Raw genomic sequence first — 21640 nt, 5'->3', positions numbered from 1 at the left:
ATGATATGGAAGAGGATGTTAGATGGGATAGTCTTTTTTTTATTTTTAATAATTACATATTTTCTTAAGAACCTTCTATTTTATTCAAGAACTAGAGGCCCGGTTCACAGATCTGTGTACCAGTGGGGTCCCTCAGCCTGGCCTGCACCCTCTCCCAATCCAGGACCTCTCCAGGGATGTCAGACTGCCGAAACCAGCAGTCCTACATCCCCCCCCTCCCCCACCCCCCACCCCTGCCCCAGGGATGTAGTAATGCGCAAAGCGGCAGGCAGCAGGGGGGAGGAGCCTGAGCCCAGGCCGGCTGCTCCAGCTCATCCTGGCCCCCCGGCCTCCTTCCACCCCCCCACCCCCCACTTTCCGCTGCTAGGTAGCACTGCTGCAAAGGAGGCTCGCACCCGCCACAGCTGCACTCGCCATCCATGAGCCTGGCTTCTGGCACCCATCAGTCAGCTGAGCAGTGCTCCCACTGTGGGAACACACTGACCACCAGGGGGCAGCTCCTGCACTGAGCATCTGCCCCCTGGTGGTCAGGTGCGTTACAGCGACCAGCGGTCCTCCCTTCGCTTAGGCGCAGTGGTTCTCAACCTTTGTAATGCCAAGACCCTTTAATACAGTTCCTCATGTTGTGGTGACCCCAAACCATAAAATTATTTCCGTTGCTACTTCATAACTGTAATTTTGCCACTGTCAAAGAATCATAATGTAAATATCTGTGTTTTCCGATGGTCTTAGGCTCTACAGCAGCGGTTCTCAACCTGTGGGTCGCGACATGAGGAACTGTATTAAAGGGTCTCGGCATTAGAAAGGTTGAGAACCACTGGCTTAGGGTTTTATATATATAGACTAGAGGCCCAGTGCACGAAATTCGTGCACGGAGGGGGGTTGTCCCTCAGCCCAGCCTGTACCCTCTCCAACCTGGGACCCCTCAAGGGATGTCCAACTGCCCGTTTAGGCCCGATCCCAGCCTAAACGGGCAGTCGGACATCCCTCTCACAATCCAGGACTGCTGGCTCCCAACTGCTTGCCTGCCTGCCTTCCTGATTGCCCCTAACTGCTTCTGCCTGCCAGCCTGATCACCCCCTAACCACTCTGCTGCCAGCCTGTTTGCCCCCAACTTCCCTCCTCTGCCGGCCTGGTTACCCCTAACTGCCCTCTCCTGCAGGGTTGATCACCTCCAACTGCCCTCCCTTGCAGGCCTGGTCCTTCTCAACTGCCCTCCCTTGCAGGCCGGGTGCCTCCCAACTGCCCTCTCCTGCTGGCCATCTTGTGGTGGCCATCTTGTGTCCACATGGGGGAAGGATCTTTGACCACATGGGGGCAGCTATATTGTGTGTTGCAGTGATGATCAATCTGCATAGTACTCTTTTATTAGATAGGATGCTCCAAGAGTATGGACCTTGGAACCATACTACCTAGATTCATATCCTAGCTCTGGCAATGACTAGTTTGTTATCTAGGGCAAGTTATTTAACCTCTATATTTCCTAACCATAAAATGGTTGGATGGATAATACTACCAATAACGTATACCACCCACAGTTATTATAAGAATTAAGAGTCTAGAATAAAACATGGCACATAATAAGCTGTATATAAGTAGTAGCTACTATTGCTATTCATGGCAAAAAGTACTGGTTTTCCATTTACATGATGATTTAAATGTTTCCTTTAAAATCACTTTTAAAAAGAATATATCAAGTCAACACTGTTGTATGAGATACAAGGATATAGGAAAAATTGAAAGGGTGGTATGTGAATTAAATAAAAAAAATAAACTTGTAGCAGGGGGAAAAGCCAGGTGCTTGGGAGATGTTATTAAAAGCAAAGTGCCAAATGAATGTTATAGAAGCCTTGAGAAAGTCATTTTCTTGAGAGGGAGAGGGAGAGGGAGAGGGAGAGGGAGAGGGAGAGGGAGAGGGAGAGGGAGAGGAAAGGAAAGGAAAGGAAAGGGGAAAATCTCTTACTCTTTGAGACAGCATGGAGGGACCTGGAGAGTATCATGCTAAGTGAAATAAGCCAGTCAGAGAAAGACAAGTATCACATGATTTCACTCATATGTGGAATCTAAGTAACAAAATAAACTGATGAATGGAGTGGATTCAGAGACATGGTAGCATGGAACAGAGTGTGGAATCTCAGAAGGAAGGCGGGGGGAGGGTGGGAGGTAATCAACCAAAGACCTTGCATACATATATGCATAACTCATGAACACAGACAATAGGGTGGTGAAGGCTAGGGGCCAGGGTGGGGGCAGGCTGGAGAGGGTCAATGAGGGGGAAAAAGGGACATATGTAATACTTTCAACAATAAATAATTATTTTAAAGTAAAATAAAATAAAGTTTGTGTAACAGAGTTTGACATTATAATAAATGTGAATCATACCCCAAAAAAAGGAAAAAGAAAATAAATAACAACCACTATGAATAGAAAAGAGGTCTCATACAGAAAGTTCTCAACTGAAAGACATCGCATAAGAAGAGGGGAAGAACCATTTCTAAGCATTATCATGCTTTTTAAAGCCTGGAAAATATAACTTCAAATTGCTTCTGACTTAGTACTAAGAAAACAGAATAAACAAAAGTTGAAGGTAATATACACTGGTGAACAGTTTCATTTGAAACCATGGTGATGCTAAAGGGTAAACAAGAAAGAGGACTGGACAACAATGTTCTTAGTATCTGAACATAAGTAGATCCAAACCAAGGGAAGAGGGTGCTTCCTCATCTGCATGGAAATTCATTTAAAAACCATCTTTGCACTTAAGCCGGTGCTGAACTCCATTACTTATTCTTGCACTGTGGCATCTCTTCCCCACCATCAAAATAAAAGTAACCCACTTTTCACATCTAGTTTCCATTTGCTCCTAATATATAGACTTCCTTTTTCCAGCTTAACTGACCCACTAAGTTTCCAGTAGCTGTCCCCTGTTTTCCACCTTCAGGCTTTTTTGGTCACTCCCACTGCCTGGAATGCCTCGTGAGTTCATTTGCATTTCTACAAGTACAAATTCTACCTTGTAATGGAGAAGCAATATAATGACAGTTTAGGATCATGGACTCTGGAGCCAAAGTGCCTGAATTATTATCCTTGCTCCACCATTTATTAACTAAGTGTCCTAGGAATGCTACTTAACCTCTCTGCGCCTCAACTGCCTCAACTAAAACTGGAGATAATTAGACTAAACCACCTGGAGGGGCCATGGTCAACATGAATGGCTTAATATATGAAAAGGGCTTAGGGCAGTGCCTGGCACAAACTGAGAGTGTCAGCTATTACAACAGTGACAACATGATGAGGATGACTATTACTCCATATTGTCAAGGATGAAGTCAAATGTTCCTCCTCCCAAAATCATTCCCTGAACCTTTTACCTGGGAGAAATCATTATCTCCTTTGAATTCCTATAATTCTTCTAACTGCCATCTCTCTTTGAACACTTCTATCTCGTCTTATATTACTTAAACATATGTTGTCTCCCTTATTGGACTTGAACTTTCCTGAGAACAAAATCCACCTCTGATATGTCTCTTTATCACCTACAACTCCTAATATGATGCCCTGATCATAATATATATTCAAATATGTATAAGTGGGTGGATATGTGGTCATAAGCAGGACAATTTTGTCAGCATGCAGGGCCTCAACCATTCTTACCACAACATCTTCCAAGATCTTAGTCGGGCAAGGTCTGGAATGAAATTCAAAGTGTTCATCCTCTGATTTCTTCTTTGACTCGCGCTCCTGGATTCTTTTCTCAATTTCTAAATCAAAGCCAATAGGCTGAGTGGGTGGCTTCACAGGTGGTTTCTTGGGCAAGATGGGCCCACCTTCAAGAATTCTGGGATCAAGTTCCCTTGCTTTGAATTTATATCTGTAAGGTGAGAATTTAAATGCCATCCCCCCCAAAATTTTAATAATTAAAAAAAATACATAAACAACAAAGTAGGCCAAACAGAAAAACAATAATCATTAAGCTTAGCCATCATGCAGAGCAAAATTTCTCTCCATAGCCATTATTTCTACTTCTAGAGTAAAGAATAAGAAAATCCTAACATTCCCACCACTTTAATGATTGGGGTTTTTCTTCACAGGGGAAGCTCCCCCTTCTCAAAAGAAGTACAAAAAGAAATGGGAAGAGGATATAGGAGACAAACTCCAGTGCTAACCACATTAAGTTCCAGTTTCCTCCCTTGAGCAATCCCTTGGGCAGCCATGAAAGAGTAGGATCTACCTAAACTAACCCCAGAGGACACTCCCTAACTGGAATCATATGTTCTCCCACCCCAACCTCTGCATTAGCTTTTTACCAGTTTACACTCCAGGACATCTCCATATTCCCACTTTCAAGACTGTCATAGAGGCAGGGACACAGCCTACAGAGCTGATAACTCAAATGCCGTAAATTCCCATGGCATGAAAAATAGCAACTGTCCCCTTATAGAACGGAAAAGAGTAGGCAGTTTCTTAAACTCTTCCTCAAACACTGCCAGTGGTACTTACTGTTGCAGTTTCTCGAGCTCCTCGGCCTCCAGATCCGCTGCACTTTTGCAGGTCACAGGCCTTGTGCGCTGTTTGGTTTGCAACACAGGAGTCTGTGGTTCTGTGACAATCTTGGCCACAGTAGATTTGGTGGGTAACGGAGCTGTAAACCGAGATCAGAGACATTCACCTGGCTCCCCAAGACCCCATTTACCTGTAGGTGCTAACTCATCTTGGCAGCCCAGATTCAGCTCAGTTCACATCAGTCAACCTGACAAATATGCAGTCCCTTCTTCCCTATCACTCTTTACTGAGGGGTATGATGACGGTAGCCTTTTGGTAAACTCTACTATTATCTTCTGAACTTAAAAACCACCCATGTCTGATGAATTCCTTATCACTGCCCAGGCCTATACTGCCTTTCTATCGGCAATGCCAACTATTTTGTTTATTAATGACAAGTAAGATTTTTACTTATTCCAGCTTTTAAAATAAGGCCTTTCTAAAGACCAAGTAATAATTACCAATTTTATAAGCTCCCTAAAAGCATCTATATCAAAGTATCAAGACTACCTCGCACAGAAAGTTAAATGGACCAAGTAAAAAAAACTATGTCAAAGCATCAATATTAAGACCATCGCCCAATGTTCCCCCAATAAATTCAATAAAAATTTAAAAAAAAAAAAAAAGACCATTATTACTACTCATAGAAAATACTGATTTGCTGAGTCAGGGGCAACCAAGTCAGTTTTATTATGTAAAATGAGTTCTCTAATTTATATCTTATCACATAAGATAAGAAGGTAGAAACCAAATCTATTTTATAAAGAAGCCAGCCTTCAAGTATATAAATAACCATTATATAGCTATCACTGTAAAAAGTTTTAAATAAAAATTACTTTCTGTAATTTGTCAGGACTGAGATTATAAGAGCAGGACATATCTGAGTCTAAAAGTCATATATTATTTGAAAAGTCATGTTTAATATTTAAATTTCCATTAGGATAAAAAAAGATATTTTATTATTTTCATTAATATAAAATTTGACAAATAAATAGTATTAAGCTTGTCTGGCTACCTGACACAGCACTAAACAATGCCTACATAAGGGCAGAAAAAACAGACCTTCAAAGGCAAAATGACCAGATTCTGCTTTATCCATAATGTTAGCCTTACATGCTGGACTATTTTATACCACTATTTTTCAAATTGTTTTACCTTCCTTCTTATAGTAATTATTTTCATAAAAAAATAGAAACTATTAGAATTCTCTCAAATGAGAATTCACCACCAAATCTACTAGTATACACCCACCAGCATTTGCACTCATTCTTCTCACTCTTCCATCCTCCTTTCAAAGAATGAGAGCTATGATAAGTATTCCTCCTCTACCTGCCTGTGCAGGGATTTAACCATTGATTATCTTCTTTTTCTCCTCTATTTTCAACTTCTTTCTCTGCCAGGAACTTCTTAGTATGCTGGCACACTCTACCTATCTCCCACATCTTTTAACTCTGACATCTCCTTTCACTTTCATAGCACTTACAATAATTTGTGATGATCTATTTGTTCATCTCTCTCACTGAATTAGAACTTGATGTTGAGTAGCACCAAGTCCATTTTGTTCACTTCTATACCCTCAACACACAAAAAGTACTTGGTTTGTAATAGTAAAGGAAACTTGTTGAATCACTGAACAAAAAGCACACAACAACCTTGAATGAATAAATAAATGCACCATGACACTTTGATATATAGCAAAAATATCTTTGCTTCCCCTTGGCCCATTACTGACCAGAAGGATCAAAGTGATTGATAGGTATAAATGAAGAGACAGCTCTGGGTGGTTAGAGGAAATGTTCAACAATAAATTAGTTGTCTGCATATAGGTACATACCATACTTTAGTTCAAACACTAGGATATCAACTAAAGGCAAATTTGTGTCTAAGATTCAGCAAAAGGAATTCTAGGGGAGACTCCAGCCAGCTATGATATCGGTAAGAAACTTACTAATATCATCCTTCTTGCTCCTCAAGTGATATCTGTTAGGGGTTCCTTTATAGAAGGCTTGGACCTGCTGTGCAATAGGTACATATGTAGAAGCTGTTTCATCAAATTTTCTTTTCTTTCCTTGGGACAGGTTGAAAGGCTTTATAATGGTGCATCCCTTAGTCACTCGGGCCTGTAAAGAAAGAAGTTGTTCCCCAAATGAAACGTTGTAGAAGCTCAGATGTACCACAAGTCACACTTTCAGCAGAGAATCAAAAGGAAAAGAGCTTGTGTAAAACCAGGATTATTACTCTTAAGTCTGTCAGTCTTTGAGCACGGGTTATAACTTAATTACTCTTAAGTCTATTCCCATCTTTGAAAAAAAAAAAAAAAGGAAGAAATAATCTAGCACTTAGCAAATTGTTTTACAATAGGCACATAAAGTGATTTTTTACAAGTATATTAATGTTTTAAAGCAATCAAGAGCAAATCTTCTTAGGATAAGAATGAACCAAAAAAGCTTAAAAGGTTCTCTATCCCTAATCCATTTTAAAAAAAATTGATTAGGACTCTGGGAGTGATCAGGTCAAGTGTGTAAAAGTCTGAATCAGACTCTTATACACCCAAAAACTGAGTGAAGAAGCCTACTCCTTGGAACACTGATTTTGATTAAATTGGTCTCTGACTGAAAACAACACTTTTCCAGAACCTACATCTCAAATAAAGAACACACCCAGGGTTTAAGACTGAAAGACTGACTTTAACAAATGATAATGATGATTGAAATTGCAAGTAGAGATTCTTAGTACTAGAATTTTTATTTAGGATTGTTACTGTTTTTGTTAGTGCTCCAGTAACAAAACTGCATAGGATTTGAGTGGTCACCGCAAAGCCATTTTCCCCATAAATGATAATCATATTTTGTACACAGCTTTGCAAACAAGACTTTTTCAAGAATTTTGTAACAGCACAAGCTGTATCAAGCCTATGCTTATGATTTGTCACCCATAATCCTATGTGTTTTGTGTATATTCTCAATTCAGTTTGCACAGCAACTTAGCAAGATGGTTCCCAGAGAGACAGTAATTTATCCAAGATCACAGAGCTAGCAGGAGGCAAAGTGAGAATTTAGATCTTAATTCAATTATATTATTGTAAGTGGTGACCACAAATATTACAGCTGAAATCCTCACTAAATTAGTAAGAGGAATATTCACTTAGTCCATCAACTTACAGGAGATGGAGGATGCTTTCGCAGTTCTGATGTAAAGTTCACTTCCTTATACTCCTCCTGGTTCTTAGGATGTTGTTTGATTCGCTCATCTGTGCGAAAGTGGAAGTTGACTGATTTGGTTACCTGGCTCACTGTTTTTTTCACAGGTTGTCCTGAATGAGGAGCAGAGCAAAACACTCAGGTTACACTAAGAACAGAGAACATGAGTAAATCTCCCTTTATCCAGTCTTTTTGGTCTTTCTATTGCCATGGATCTAACTTTGTTCATTCTTTACATATAACCCAATATTTGAAACAGTCCTAAGGACAATAATATATGTGCCTTATTCATTGAGTTGAGTACTGTTGGAGCTGAGGCCCTTTGGTCAGATGCCAACTGTTAACGAGGTAGGGCAGGGAGAAAAATCCCATCTCCCAGGTGTGGCCATAGGTCTGAAGACAATGAGCAGCTGGAATATTATTGATAGGCAAAGCTCCCAATTGACTTTAAAATCACACTTAACTAGCCCTGCCGGTGTGGTCCAGTGGTTGAGCAGCTACCCATGCACCACAAAGTCACTGGTTGATTCCTGGTCAGGGCACGTGCCCAGGCTACAGGCTTGATCTGAGGTGGGGGCCATGCAGAAGGCAGCCAATCAACGTTTTTCTCTCATCAATATTCCCCTCTCTCTTCCTTCCTCTCTCTCTAAAAATCAATAAAAATATATTTTTTAAAAAGGCACTCTTAACTAAACATCTCTAAGAAGGAAACACTATAAACTCCAGGAGTGCTTCCTTCAACCAGTAAGCAGGGCTTTATAGTTTCAACTCCACCAATAACCATGCAAGAGCAAAGCAGAGCTCTGATCCTTCAGTTCCCGCAGTCATACTTTTCCTCCATAGCCACAACTGAATTCATTCCGCTTCCTCTTCCTCTACCAAGGATAAAATGGGAAATCAACTGGCCTGCCCAACTGCTTTATCTCCTGTCTTAATCCTAGTCCCTCTTTTTCTACTATAAATAAAAAGAATTAGGAGGAAAAAGGAGGGAGAAATCAATTCTACTTGAAGAAATGAAGGAAGTCCTCATGGGAAAAGGTCTCAAAAGATGGGTGTGACTTCTAGTTAGAGAAGAAACAGTATGCTCTAAGAAAGGGTCAATGTATGAAAATGTTCTAGGGAATGATCATTGGAATGGTCCAGCCTTCTAAATAAACATTATTTTATGCCAACTACTGACTAAGAAAGACTCTTTTGCTATAGAGACTTAAAAAAAACCCTACCAAGAATATGAGAAGCACCCCCTCGTAAATCAGACTCAACCAAAGCCAAGCTGACCTGCTCCAGCAAGAGCAAATTTCTTGAATTCTTCATTCTTTTTCCGCATCTCCATCACCTCCTGCTGCATTTTCAAGCTCTTCTCCAACTCTTGCTCCTCAGTACTTTTTAGAAGTTTCTGTCTAAAGGGCAAATCAATAAAGGAGATAAGCAAGGAGAAAATGGTTCAAAATAACCTAAAGGCATTATATAGGTTAGATTTTAAACCTGTGATACAATAATCACCCAAACAAAAACTTGATTAGATCACCTATGGAAAAAATAATCCAGATGCACAATTTATACCTAAATACTGAACAAATTTTCAAAAAATAGCTAAAACACACAAGATGTTCCAAAAGATCCACAAACTGGACTATGTCGTGATTAGCTTTTTGCCACCAGAAAGGCTAAAATTAAAATGCCACTAGAATGGGAAAAATCTTTGCAACAAATATGGCCAAAGGTTAGTAATATATACAGAACATATACTGTGAGAGAGAATAGACTTAGGAGTAAAGCCAAAGAGTTCAAATCTCAGCCCTGTCATTTCATTTTCTGCCTATGTGATCCTGAGAAAATGACTTTAACCTGAGTCTGAGGTGTCTCCACCGTAAAATGAGGAATATACTCATCTTCACAGAATGTTTGTGACTATTAAATAAGATAATGTTTCTGAGTACCTGACACATAGTAAACATTCCAGTTAGAGTAGCCATTCTTAGTAACAAACAGAAAAGGAAACAGAAAATTCACCCTTTAGTGAGGAAATATGGAAAAGATGTTACAATAACAGTAATACAATGTTGTCAGCAATCAAGTAAATACAAATTAAAATAAATTAAATGCCACCAACAATATAGCAATTAAATGTGGAACATTTTTTATTGATATTTTAGAAAGAGCAGGGAGGGAAAGAAAGAGAAAGAGAGCACGAGAGAAATATCAATGTGCGAGAGAAGCATCGATCTGTTGCCTCCCACACGCACCCTGATGACGGGGGTTCACCTTGACGGGATTCGAACAGGCACCTTTTGGTACACGGGACAACACTCAACCAACTGAGCCGCACAGGGCAGGGCAGGAACTTTTTTTTTTTAATATATTTTTATTGATTTCAGAGAGGAAGGGAGAGGGAGAGAGAGATAGAAATATCAATGATGAGAGAAAATCATTGATCGGCTGCCTCCTGCACACCCCCTCCTACTGAGGATTGAGCCCGCAACCCGGACATGTGCCCTTGACCGGAATCGAACCTGGGAGCTCTCACTCCGCAGGCCAATGGTCTATCCATTAAGCCAAACTGGCTAGGGTGGCAGGAACATTTTTTAAAGTAAAAACATTCAATGCAAATGAGACAAGGAAATAATAATATTTAAAACTGATGGCACTGTAAATTTATATCTTCTTTTCTAAAATAAAATTGGCAATATATATTAATAGCCATAAAACTAGTAATTGAGATTACACTAAAGAAAAAGTTCTGCCTATAAAGATGTTCACTAACTACTTATAATAAAAAATTAGAAACTGCATTTTCAACAGAAATGTTTAAATATGAGAATATTAACAATCTACCAAAAGAGGATAAATGTAAAGATTTTATAGTAGTACAGAAAAGTAAATAAATAAAAGTCTCATGGTGAGTGAATAAAGCAAAGCCAAAGGTTGTTTATATACTGATTGGGAAAATATGTATTTTATTTGAATAAAACCAGAAGGGAGCTTGGCGAAATAAAAACATTCAAGTTGGATAGTAAGAACCTTTACTTTTTCCTTTTATATTTCTTTTAATTTGCTTTAATAATATATTTTTCCCAATGTTTAAGACTTGAGTGCTCACCGGGTTATAAAACAATTCACCTCACCATGGTTATAGCCTCAGGAGTTTCCCAAGCTCTACGTACAACAAATAGACTGGAGATGTACCCATTTGCAGTTTTCCTCTATTGACTCAGTTTTAAATTTAGGAAAGAAGCATACCTTACAGGTGGTATACAAGGCATAGTACGTCTGTCCTTGGCTTTCTCTGGGGAAGACTCATTCTTTCCAGAAGTATCTTGACGAGGAGCAATGCCATCTTCCTCTTCTTCTGACTTCTTTTGATTAGAACTTGAGTTCAAAAGAACAAAAAAATCCTCTTAATTCCCTAAATTATACCCTGCTCTAGCCTCCTCCCCAAACCTATCGCATATGACTTTAATTTTCACTCTCTGAGACAACAAGCATACTTCAACCACAAGATTCTTCTACTAGTAGGTAACTAGTGGTTATCAGATCATCTCTAACAGGTAAACTTTAGGAATACTAATAGAAGTCAAGGTAAGAGTTGTCTAGTGAAGCTTCAAGAGGATAAGAGGGATTCCAAGTGTTCATCATCAAATGCACAAATGCCAGACAGCTGGTTGCCTTCCCAATATCTATTCCATTTTCTTTTTTATTAACAGAACTCCAATTTTGTTTGGGGCAACAATGGAAAAAGGCAAAAGTATTGCACTTGCATCAATAGTCTCTACTGCAACTAGGAGGGATCCATGACACAATTGGGCAACTAAGATAATAACAAGAGTTTCTGGAAAATATTTTACTTTTGTGATACGGTGGTGCTGCCCCTCTTCCTTTGCCTCCTTCTTCTCTGGACACCTAGAGATATAGCAGCTATCTTGTGGGAACGAGGCAACAAACACAAGGAAGAAGCTAAGAAACAGAGCAGCCATCTTGAGGAACAAGCAAGAAATAAAAGCTGACTCACAGAGATGATGCCCTAGCATTGTTCAACCACTGAACCAAAGCCAACAGTAAACTTCTGTGAAACAAATAAATAACTAGTCTGTAAACCACTCTAGCTGAACAGGTAAAATGCATTTCTAACTGATAAAAATAAGAACATCATATATTCTGCTTACTATTAACCTCAGGAGCAAACAGAGGTAAAACCTATGCCAACTGTCAAAAGCTGTGGCTACTTACACTTTCATTCTTTTGGACGGTGGAGTTTCACTGACGATTACAGGAGTAGCACATCTCTTGGCTTTCGTTTTCACATGGTGTTTTTCTTTCTGTGCCAAAGCTTTCTGAGCAGAGAGTCTAACAGATCTTCTATGGTAGAGGAATTGACAAAAATTTATCTGAAATTAATATATCTCCTACAGATATGTAAATGTTCTTCAGAAATGTGAAAGTATGTCAAACTACAAAGGGCTATAAAAAGTTTAGTGGTATTATTTCAACTCTAAACGTCTAATCTCTTGTTTTACTGATAGTTTTCAAACTTTCATCACAAATATTAGTATTTAAATGCATTGGTACTTGTAAATTAGACCTCAATAAAGCTGAGATTTTTTTTAAGGCACTGGCAATCACCTAGCAGAATTCCTTCTTTCATAAGTGAGAAAAGTAAAAAAAAATGGTGAAGTGACTTGACCAACCCTGTTACATAACTAACTGCTGTCAGAATTGAAATTAGAGATCAGAGCTCCTGGACACTGATCATAGTCTTTATTTTCTCCTTTTACTTTTAGCCACACAGTTAAAATATAACACATACCAAAAAATGCACAAAACTAAAGTTAAAAGATTACAAATTGAAATCATGACCTAAGCAAAGAAACAGAACACTGGAAGCAGCTATCTTGACTTGTCTTAAAGTAATCATTACTTTTTCTTTATGATGTTACCATATAAGCATGGTACATTAAGGAAAGAAACAAAAAATAAACCTTTATGTAATGTAATCAGACTGCTGCAAGTATTTTTTTTCTGTCTCATTTATTCTTTATTCTACCCATCATTATGTTTGTGAGATTCAACCACATTGATTCATGTAGCTTTAATTCAGTTTTCAATGATGCATTCATTGCACGAATGTACCAGCCTACTGTTGATTCTCATGTTCTTGGTGCAGACGTATACATGCTGCTGCTGGATATCTTAAGTTTTAAGATTTCTGGGTCATAGGACATTGGTTAAAACAACTCAAGTAGTTTTTCCAAAGTGCTTGAATCAATTTATGCTTACACTGGCAAGTTTATAAGAATCTACATCCTCCTGAACACCTTTTTGCCTCCTGAACTAGGTATTATCAGATGATTTAACTATAGCCATATTAAATGATACTGTGGTTTTATTCTGCTTTTCCCTGATTATCAGTGGACTGAGCAACTTTTCACATGCTTATTGGCCATTTGGTTATCCTTTTTCATAAAGTGCTAAGAAGTTCAAGTCTCTTGCTTGTTTTCTGTAGATTGTTAATCCTTTTCCAATTGATTAGTAGAGACTCTTTGCATACTACAAATGAGTCCTTTGTAAATTTTATGTTACAAATATCTTTTCCCACTATGAGGGTTGGCTTTTTTACTCTTTATAGTATCATTTGACTAACAGTGCTCAAAATACATCAACCCCCTTCCCCATTATGGTCAGTGTTTTTCTATGTGTATCCTATTCAAAATATCCCTATACTAAGCTCATAACTATATTCTCCTATATTTCCTTATATAAGCTCTTAACTATATTCTCCTATATTGCCTTATATGAGTTTCAGCTTTCACATTTAGATCTATAATCTAGAACTGACCATTTTATATAGTGAGGTAAAGACAAGTTTTATTTTTATTCTACTTGGATATCCATTGTCCAAGTGTTTAATTAAGGGAAGTTAAAAAAAGAAAAAAACAAACCACTTTCCCCACAGGTCTGCAGTATTCTCTTTGTCATATACCATGCCCATACATGGGAAACTGAGTTTCTATTTTATATCACTGGTCTCACTGGTAAAGTAACACCTCCATGGAAAAATTATTATTACAGACTTGTTGATTCTTAACTTCTGTGTCAAAGTAGTTTTGGCCATCTTTCAGCCTATCCATCTAAACCATCCTATATAATAAAAGGCTAATATGCAAATTGTCCCCTCAGGAGTTCGACCAACAGGGAGTTTGACTGCTCGCTCTGACGTGTGCTGACCACTAGGGGGCGGTGTGGAACAAAGGAAGGCCTTGGCCAGCAGCCAGCAGCCAGGGGAAGGAAGGCCCTGATGGGACCTGTTCGTGGCCAGGCCTAGGACCCTACCCATGCACAAATTTTGTACACCGGGCCTCTAGTGTGAAATAAAATAGTAGGAAATTTGTATGATTGTCTACACCATCCTATTTCATATGCTGTTCCTTTCTAGATTGGACATCTCTAAGATAAATCTAAGATCTGAGATAATGCACTAACATTTTACCTCTTATTATGCATTTCCTTTTTTTATTATCCTCACCTGAGGATATTTTTTTCCGATGATTTTTAGAGAGTGGAAGGGAGGAGGGTAGGAAGGAAGAGGGAGAGAGAAAGAGAGAGACACATCAACTGGTTATGTCCCACATACTCCCCAAATGGGGCCGGGGATTGAGCCTGCAACCCAGGTATGTGCCTTTGATGGGGAATTGAACCTGAGACCCTCAGGTGTATGGGCCAACAATCTAACCACTGAGCAACAGCAGCCAGGCTTATTATGCATTTTCATAACGCAGTATCATTTACAAAGTACATATTATCTCATTTGGACCTTTCTTACAATTAGCTCCCTTATTCTCAATAAACTAAGGTTTTGAATAGCTGAGGGTACATGCCCCTAAGAAAAAAAAAATTTCAGGCAGATCTTCTGACAGAAGATATCTTCTATCATACCATCATTTCCAAAAAGCATTCTAGAATTCAGTCAGGATGAGGAACAATTTTTGTAATCATATACACATACAAAACAGAAAAGCCAAGACACTAACAGTTTCTTGGATTCTGAAGGAATCTATAGGACACTGGGTCTCTTTTCCATAGACCTACTTCACAATCTAAACATGGAACAGAAACCACTGAATCAACCAATAGCAATCTCTTCAGCCTGTGATATATACATATCTGGTTGACATTTCATAGAATTCTTTGATTAAAATGGGCTTCTTTACCAGAGAAGATTAGTATAAGCTCGTGATATCCTCAAAAGTGATACCCTTATGCCAGCATAAGGCTTTGCAAAAGGTAATTTCATTATTTCTGGGCAATAATATTATAAATACTCTACCATTCTTCTTGAGATATTCTAGGTGACACCAAAATATAAAGCAATTAATAGCCCTGCAATTTAAACTCTGCAGGGGTGGTTAATTATTAGATGGTGAAAGCTCTGAGATTGCTGGTAAAGATGGCAGATTAATCTACCCACCCATCCATTCGTTCATTCATCAAGTATTTATTGAGCTTCTGCTCCAGCCAGACACTGTTAAGGACTAGAGATAAATTATAGTTGCCCTTAAAAAGTTTACTTACAATGGGGTGTAAAAAAAAAAAAAAAAAAAAAAATTCTGTCAAATAGCCATAAAAATAAATCTAAAATTGCAACTCGTGTTGGTGGTGCAAACAGCAAGGGCTTTGGAACCAAACTGATCAGTTTGAATCCTGGCTCTGAAATAAAGTTACCATAGACAAATAACTTAGTAACCTCTGAACCATTATCACAAATGAAACATATTACCTACATCTCATAAATGTTACGAAGATTAAATGATGTAACATAAAGAGTCTAATAAAGTATGGCACACCTAGTAGATACTCTGTCCAGGAAACTATTCTTTGAACATCATTAATATAACCCCACTTTTGGAGAGAAACCAAGATGGCGGCATAGGTAAAACTTCAAAACTACAACTAAAAGACAAAACGGACATCATCCAGAACCACAGGAAGGCTGGCTGAGTGGAAATTCTACAACTAGAAGGGAAGGGTAAAGCACACTGAGACTCAGAGGAGGTGCGGAAGTAAAGTGCAGAGGTATGGAGGCGCACATGAGGAAAAGGGCTGGCAACTGAGGAAGCGGATGTCTTTTTCAATCGGGAGGGAGACACAAGCTCCCGACTGCTCTGAACTCCAGTTCCAGGCGAGACTCTGGGGACCCAGACTCATATGGGGGACACTGGATTGTCTGGCATCGGGCCGGAACTCAAGGGCAACTTTCTCTCAGAGGTGCTTGCAGCGATTACTGCGGGACACTTAAGATCCGGGGGCCTCTTAGGGCAGGGCTGATGGGAAGCCATTGCTGTTTGCTCCGCCCTGTTGATTCCCTGAGACCCCGCCCCACCCAATTTACAACTCCACCCCAGCTGTGCGCAGAGGGTTTTGCATATGAATGGCCTGGCCCTTTGCAATCTAAAATTACCTAACAAACTGCAGCTGGGTCAGAGAGCCCCAGAACTTCCAAGGCTCCACAGCAGCTTGCATTGCTTCACAGCTGGGCCTCATCTGGGCACCTCCAAACCCCAGACAAAGAAGAGGAATCTGCAGATCTCTCCATAGTTCCTGCTGGGTGGCCTCAGGCAGAGCTCAATTTGCACCTCCTTGGAGATCCAAGAGCCAGTGTACCCAATGGTCAGAGTGGGACCATCCAAATTACAACTCCTCAGATCCATAAGGGACACACTCAGGGGGCAGACTCAGTGAGCACCAAAGCCCCACTGAAGCAAGTCCTGCCCCATAAGGGTGTCTCCAGCACAGAAGTTCTCCCATCATAGACACAACTGATCCTCACAGCCAATTGGCCTGGAGGTCAATTCCTCCCAGTGATACCAACAACAATCTAAGCTTAACTACAATAAGACTGTGCACACAGCCCACAAAGGGGTGCACCAAGAGTGTCCACCTCAGGTAATTGGGGAGGCTGAGCCACTGGGCCCTATAGGACACCTAGCAAACAAAGCCACTCTATCAACACAGGGAAGCAGCCAAAATGCGGAGACAAAGAAACAGATCACAAATGAAAGAAATGGTCGAAAGCAAACGGCTGGATATAGAGTTCAAAACCACTCTTATAAGGTTTTTCAAGAATTTTCTAGAAACCGCTGATAAATTTAGTGAGTTCCTCAAGGATATGAAAAAGGATCAACTAGAAATTAAGCATACACTGACTGAAATAAAGAATAATATACAGAGATCCAACAGCAGACCAGAGGATTGCAAGAATCAAGTCAAAGATTTGAAATTCAAAGAAGCAAAAAACACCCAACTGGAAAAGCAAAAAGAAAAAAGAATCCAAAAAGTTGAAGATAGTGTAAGAAGCCTCTATGACAACTTCAAGCATACCAACATTCGAATTATGGGGGTGCCAGAAGAAGAGAGAGAGCAAGATATTGAAAACCTATTTGAAGAAATAATGACAGAAAACTTCCCCTATCTGGTGAAAGAAATAGACTTACAAGTCCAGGAAGCGCAGAAAACCCCAAACAAAAGGAATCCAAAGAGGACCACATCAAGACACATCATAATTAAAATGCCAAGAACAAAAGACAAAGAGAGAATATTAAAAGCAGCAAGAGAAAAACAGTTATCTACAAGGGAGTACCCATACAATTGTCAGCTGATTTCTCAGCAGAAACGATACAGGCCAGAAGGGAGTGGCAAGAAATATTCAAAGTGATGAATAGCAAGAAGCTACAACCAAGATTACTTTACCCAGCAAAGCTATCATTCAGAATTGAAGGTCAGATAAAGAGCTTCACAGATAAGAAAAAGCTAAAGGAGTTCATCACCGCCAAACCAGTATTATATGAAATGCTGAAGGGTATTCTGTAAGAAGAGGAAGAAGAAGAAAAAGGTAAAGATAAAAATTATGAACAACAAATACATATCTATCAACAAGTGAGTCTAAAAATCAAGTGAATAAAAAATCTGATGAACAGAATAAACTGGTGAATATAATAGAATCAGAGACATAGAAAGGAAGTGGACTGACAATTCTCAGGGGGAAAGGGGTGTGGTGGGTGCGGAAGAGACTGGACAAAAATTGTACACCTATGGATGAGGATAGTAGGGGGGGGCGGTAAGGGCAGAGGGTGGGGTGGGAACTGGGTAGAGGGGAGCTATGGGGGGAAAAAGAGGAACAACTGTAATAATCTTAACAATAAAGATTTTTTAAAAATATATAACCACCACTTCTGACCCTGAAACAATCTTACCTCTGAGGCAGAGATGGAGTATTTCTTGAGGTGGTTCCCTTGACTTCCAGGGCAGAACGAGCATTTGAGGGAATGGACTGTTGCACCAGATTTTCTTTTTCTGACTCTTTGTAGTAAGTGTTGTCAACTGCAAGAGAGTAAAAACTAGTCAGCACTCAGCCCTGGTCAGTGTGGCTCAGTTGGTTGGAGCGTCCTCCTGTACGCCAAAAGGTAGCAGGTTTGATTCCCCGTCAAGGCACATACCCAGGTTGTGGGTTCAATCCCCACTCTGGTTGGGGCACATGCGAGAAACAACCAAGCGACATTTCTCTCTGACATGGATGTTTATGTTTCTCTGTTTCTTTTCCTCTCTCTCTCTCTCTCTCTCTCTCTCTTCCCTCCCCCCCCCCCCCCCCCCCCCCCAGTTTCTAAAAAAATAAGTTAAGCCCTAACCGGTTTGGTTCAGTGGACAGAGCGTCGGCCTGCAGACTGAAAGGTCCCAGGTTCGATTCCGGTCAAGGGCATGTACCTTGGTTGCGGGCACATCCCCAGTAGGAGAAGTGCAGGAGGCAGCTGATCGATGTTTCTCTCTCATCGATGTTTCTAACTCTCTATCCCTCTCCCTTCCTCTCTGTAAAAAATCAATAAAATATATATATTTTTTTAAATAAGTTAAAATAAAACAAAACTAGTCAGTACTCAAATCTCAAGAAAATAAGTTAAAAATAAGATATACACAGTGGGGCAAAAGTAGGTTTACAGTTGTTCATATGGAAAACAATACAATAATTAATAATACAAGAATAAACTGTGTTTTGGGTACTCACAACTGTAAACCCACTTTTCCCCCCAACATGTATATATATGATTTAAAACAGAATTCTGGATTAAAAATTTTGTGTGTGGCCCTAGCCGGTTTGGCTTAGTGGATGGAGCATCGGCCTGTGGACTGAAGGGTCTGGGTTCAATTCCGGTCAAGGGCACATGCCCGGGTTGCGGGCTCAATCCCCAGTAGGGGGCGTGCAGGAGGCAGCCAATCAATGATTCTCTCTCATCATTGATGTTTCTATCTCTCTCTCCCTTCCTCTCTGAAATCAATAAAAATATATTTTTTTTAAATTTTGTGTGTGTATACATATAGCCCTCCTAAGCAATAGAACTTTTAGTTCTAGTGAAATGTTCCAAAGAAGACCAATTTATAAAGCTACTTTGGTTGAAGCAAAAATAAAGTATCCAGGGTCCTGCCTATTTGCTAACCTTAGGCACCATCTCAGAAAAAAATCCCAAACACATCCTCATGACATCTTATTTATTTTTATTTTTTGTTAATTCCACCCGAAGATATTTTTTCCCATTAATTTTTTTAGAGTGGAGGGAAGGATGAAGGGGCCCCCTGCCAGCCTGGTCACCCCACGCAGCCTGCTATTCAGTCATTTGGTCATCCCTAACTAACCCCCCTGCAAGCCTGGTCACCCCACGCAGCCTGCAGTTCTGTCGTTTGGTTGTCCCTCACTAAGCCCCCTGCCGGCCTGGTCGTAGGCAGCCATCTTGTGAGGGTGTGATGGTCAATTTGCATATTACCTCTTTATTATATAGGATGATACTAGAGGCCTGGTGCACAAATTCGTGCACCAGTGGGGTCCCTTGGCCTGGCCTGCGGAAATCAGGCCACAACTAGCTCTCCAACATCCCCCAAGGGATCCTGAATTGCAAGAAGGCACAGGCCAGGCCAAGGGACCCCACCAGTGCACGAATACGTGCACCAAACCTCTAGCATGCATATAAGATCTTTGGTTAATCTCTTCCAGCCACCCTCCTGCCCCCTTCCCTCTGAAATTCAGTCTGTTCTATGTTTCCATGCCTGTGCATTGAGCATCTGCCCCCTGGTGGTCATTGCGTGTCACAGCTACCGGCCGGTCGCTGGTCAGCCAGTCGCTGTCGCCTAGACTTTTATATATATAGACTAGAGGCCCGGTGCACGAAATTCGTGCACGGGGGTGGGGGGTGTCCCTCAGCCCAGCCTACACCCTCTCCAATCTGGGACCCCTCGAGGGATGTCCGACTGCCTGTTTAGGCCCGATCCCACTGGGATCGGGCCTAAACAGGCAGTCGGATATCCCTCTCACAATCCAAGACTGCTGGCTCCCAACTGCTCGCCTGCCTGCCTTCCCGATTTCCCCTAACCGCTTCTGCCTGCCAGCCTAATCACCCCCTAACCACTCCAATGCCAGCCTGATTGATGTCTAACTGCTCCCCTGCCAGCCTGTTTGCCCCCAACTTCCCTCCTCTGCCGGCCTGGTCACCCCTAACTGCCCTCCCCTGCAGGCTTGATCGCCTCCAACTGCCCTCCCTTGCAGGCCTGGTGCCTCCCAACTGCCCTCCCCTGCTGGCCATCTTGTGGTGGCCATCTTGTGTCCACATGGGGGCAGGATCTTTGACCACATGGGGGTATCCATATTGTGTGTTGGTCAATCTGCATATTACTCTTTTAATAGATAGGATAGGGGCCTGGTGCATGGGTGGGGGCCAGCTGGTTTGCCCTGAAGGGTGTCCCGGATCAGGGTGGGGGTTCCCTTGGGGCGTGGGGTGGCCTGAGCGAGGTGGTTTGCAGGCCAGCCACGTCCCCTGGCAACCCAAGCGGAGGCCCTGGTATCTGGAATTTATTTACCTTCTACAATTGAAACTTTGTAGCCTGGAGTGGAGCCAAGCTTCCTGCTCGCTCCGTGGCCGGCAGCAGTTTCTGTTGGGGTTTGTGTATATCTTCTATAATTGAAACTTTGTAGCCTTATGCAAAGGCCTGAGCCGGCCAGGATGTGCGGAAAGCAGGGGGCAACCCTAGCCTCCTGCTCTTTCCAGCTCCATGGCTGCTGCCATTTCTGTTTGGATTTGTTTACCTTCTATAATTGAAACTTTGTAGCCTTGAGTGGAGGCTTAGGCCTGCAACGGCACGTGGAAAGCTTGGCTTCCTTTGTTACCAGGGAAACCCAAGCCTCCCTCCTGCTCTCTGTGGCTGTAGCCATCTTAGTTGGGTTTATTTGCATACTCACTCTGATTGGCTGGTGGGCACGGCTTGTGCATGTAGCAGAGTGATGGTTAATTTGCATATTACTCTTTTATTATGTAGGATAGGCACCTGATTTTTTAAAAAGTCACTTTGGAGCAAAAATGGTAGATACTTTTTTTTTTGTAAACCAATCAAAATTCTACCCTTTTTGTCTGTCAGATTGGCAAAAAATATACCTTTTAGTGTGTTGCAGAATTTTAGTAATTAGTTTATGTGTGCCATGAGATAAAAAAGGTTGAAAATTGCTACACTAAAGCAGTACTTAGGGGGAAATTTATAGCAGTAAACACAGTAAAAAAGAAAAAAGATCTCAAATCAATGACTTCAGTTGCCACCTTAAGAAACTTAAAAAAAAAAGCCTGCCCCATGTGGCTCAGTGGATGAGCATCAATCTATAAACCAGGAGGTCACGTTTGATTCTGGGTCAGGGCTGCATCCCCAGTAGGAGGCATGCAGGAAGTAGCCGATCAATGATAATCTCTCATCACTTATGTTTTTATCCCTTTACTTTCCTCTCTGAAATCAGTCTGTGATTTTTTTTTTAATAAAACAAAAAGAGCATAGTGAGTCCAAAGTAAGTAGAAGGAAAATATTAAAGATCAGAATGGAAA

General features: G+C 40.8%; 1 protein-coding gene across 4 annotated transcripts in view; it reads right to left on the bottom strand.

The window, feature by feature from the left end:
* TPX2 (TPX2 microtubule nucleation factor) overlaps positions 1 to 21640 on the bottom strand; it is a 68944-nt gene that overhangs the window by 24228 nt on the left and 23076 nt on the right. For 3 of the 4 annotated variants that reach the window (XM_079784137.1, XM_079784138.1, XM_079784139.1), the window contains exons 5-12: positions 17987 to 18113; positions 11970 to 12098; positions 10983 to 11111; positions 9021 to 9142; positions 7704 to 7855; positions 6491 to 6662; positions 4501 to 4642; positions 3655 to 3871 (exon numbers count right to left, since the gene is read on the bottom strand). In XM_079784137.1, coding sequence (XP_079640263.1) covers positions 3655 to 3871; positions 4501 to 4642; positions 6491 to 6662; positions 7704 to 7855; positions 9021 to 9142; positions 10983 to 11111; positions 11970 to 12098; positions 17987 to 18113 — 1190 coding nt within the window. The remainder of the gene's footprint in view (positions 1 to 3654; positions 3872 to 4500; positions 4643 to 6490; positions 6663 to 7703; positions 7856 to 9020; positions 9143 to 10982; positions 11112 to 11969; positions 12099 to 17986; positions 18114 to 21640) is intronic. The other variant, XM_079784140.1, reaches the window with a different exon arrangement.

The sequence above is a fragment of the Cnephaeus nilssonii genome, assembly GCF_951640355.1.
Source record: "Cnephaeus nilssonii genome assembly, chromosome: 11".
In the NCBI taxonomy this organism is placed as follows: domain Eukaryota; kingdom Metazoa; phylum Chordata; class Mammalia; order Chiroptera; family Vespertilionidae; genus Cnephaeus; species Cnephaeus nilssonii.
Note: the sequence above shows the minus strand (reverse complement) of the source record. Positions and strands in the feature narration are given on the sequence as shown.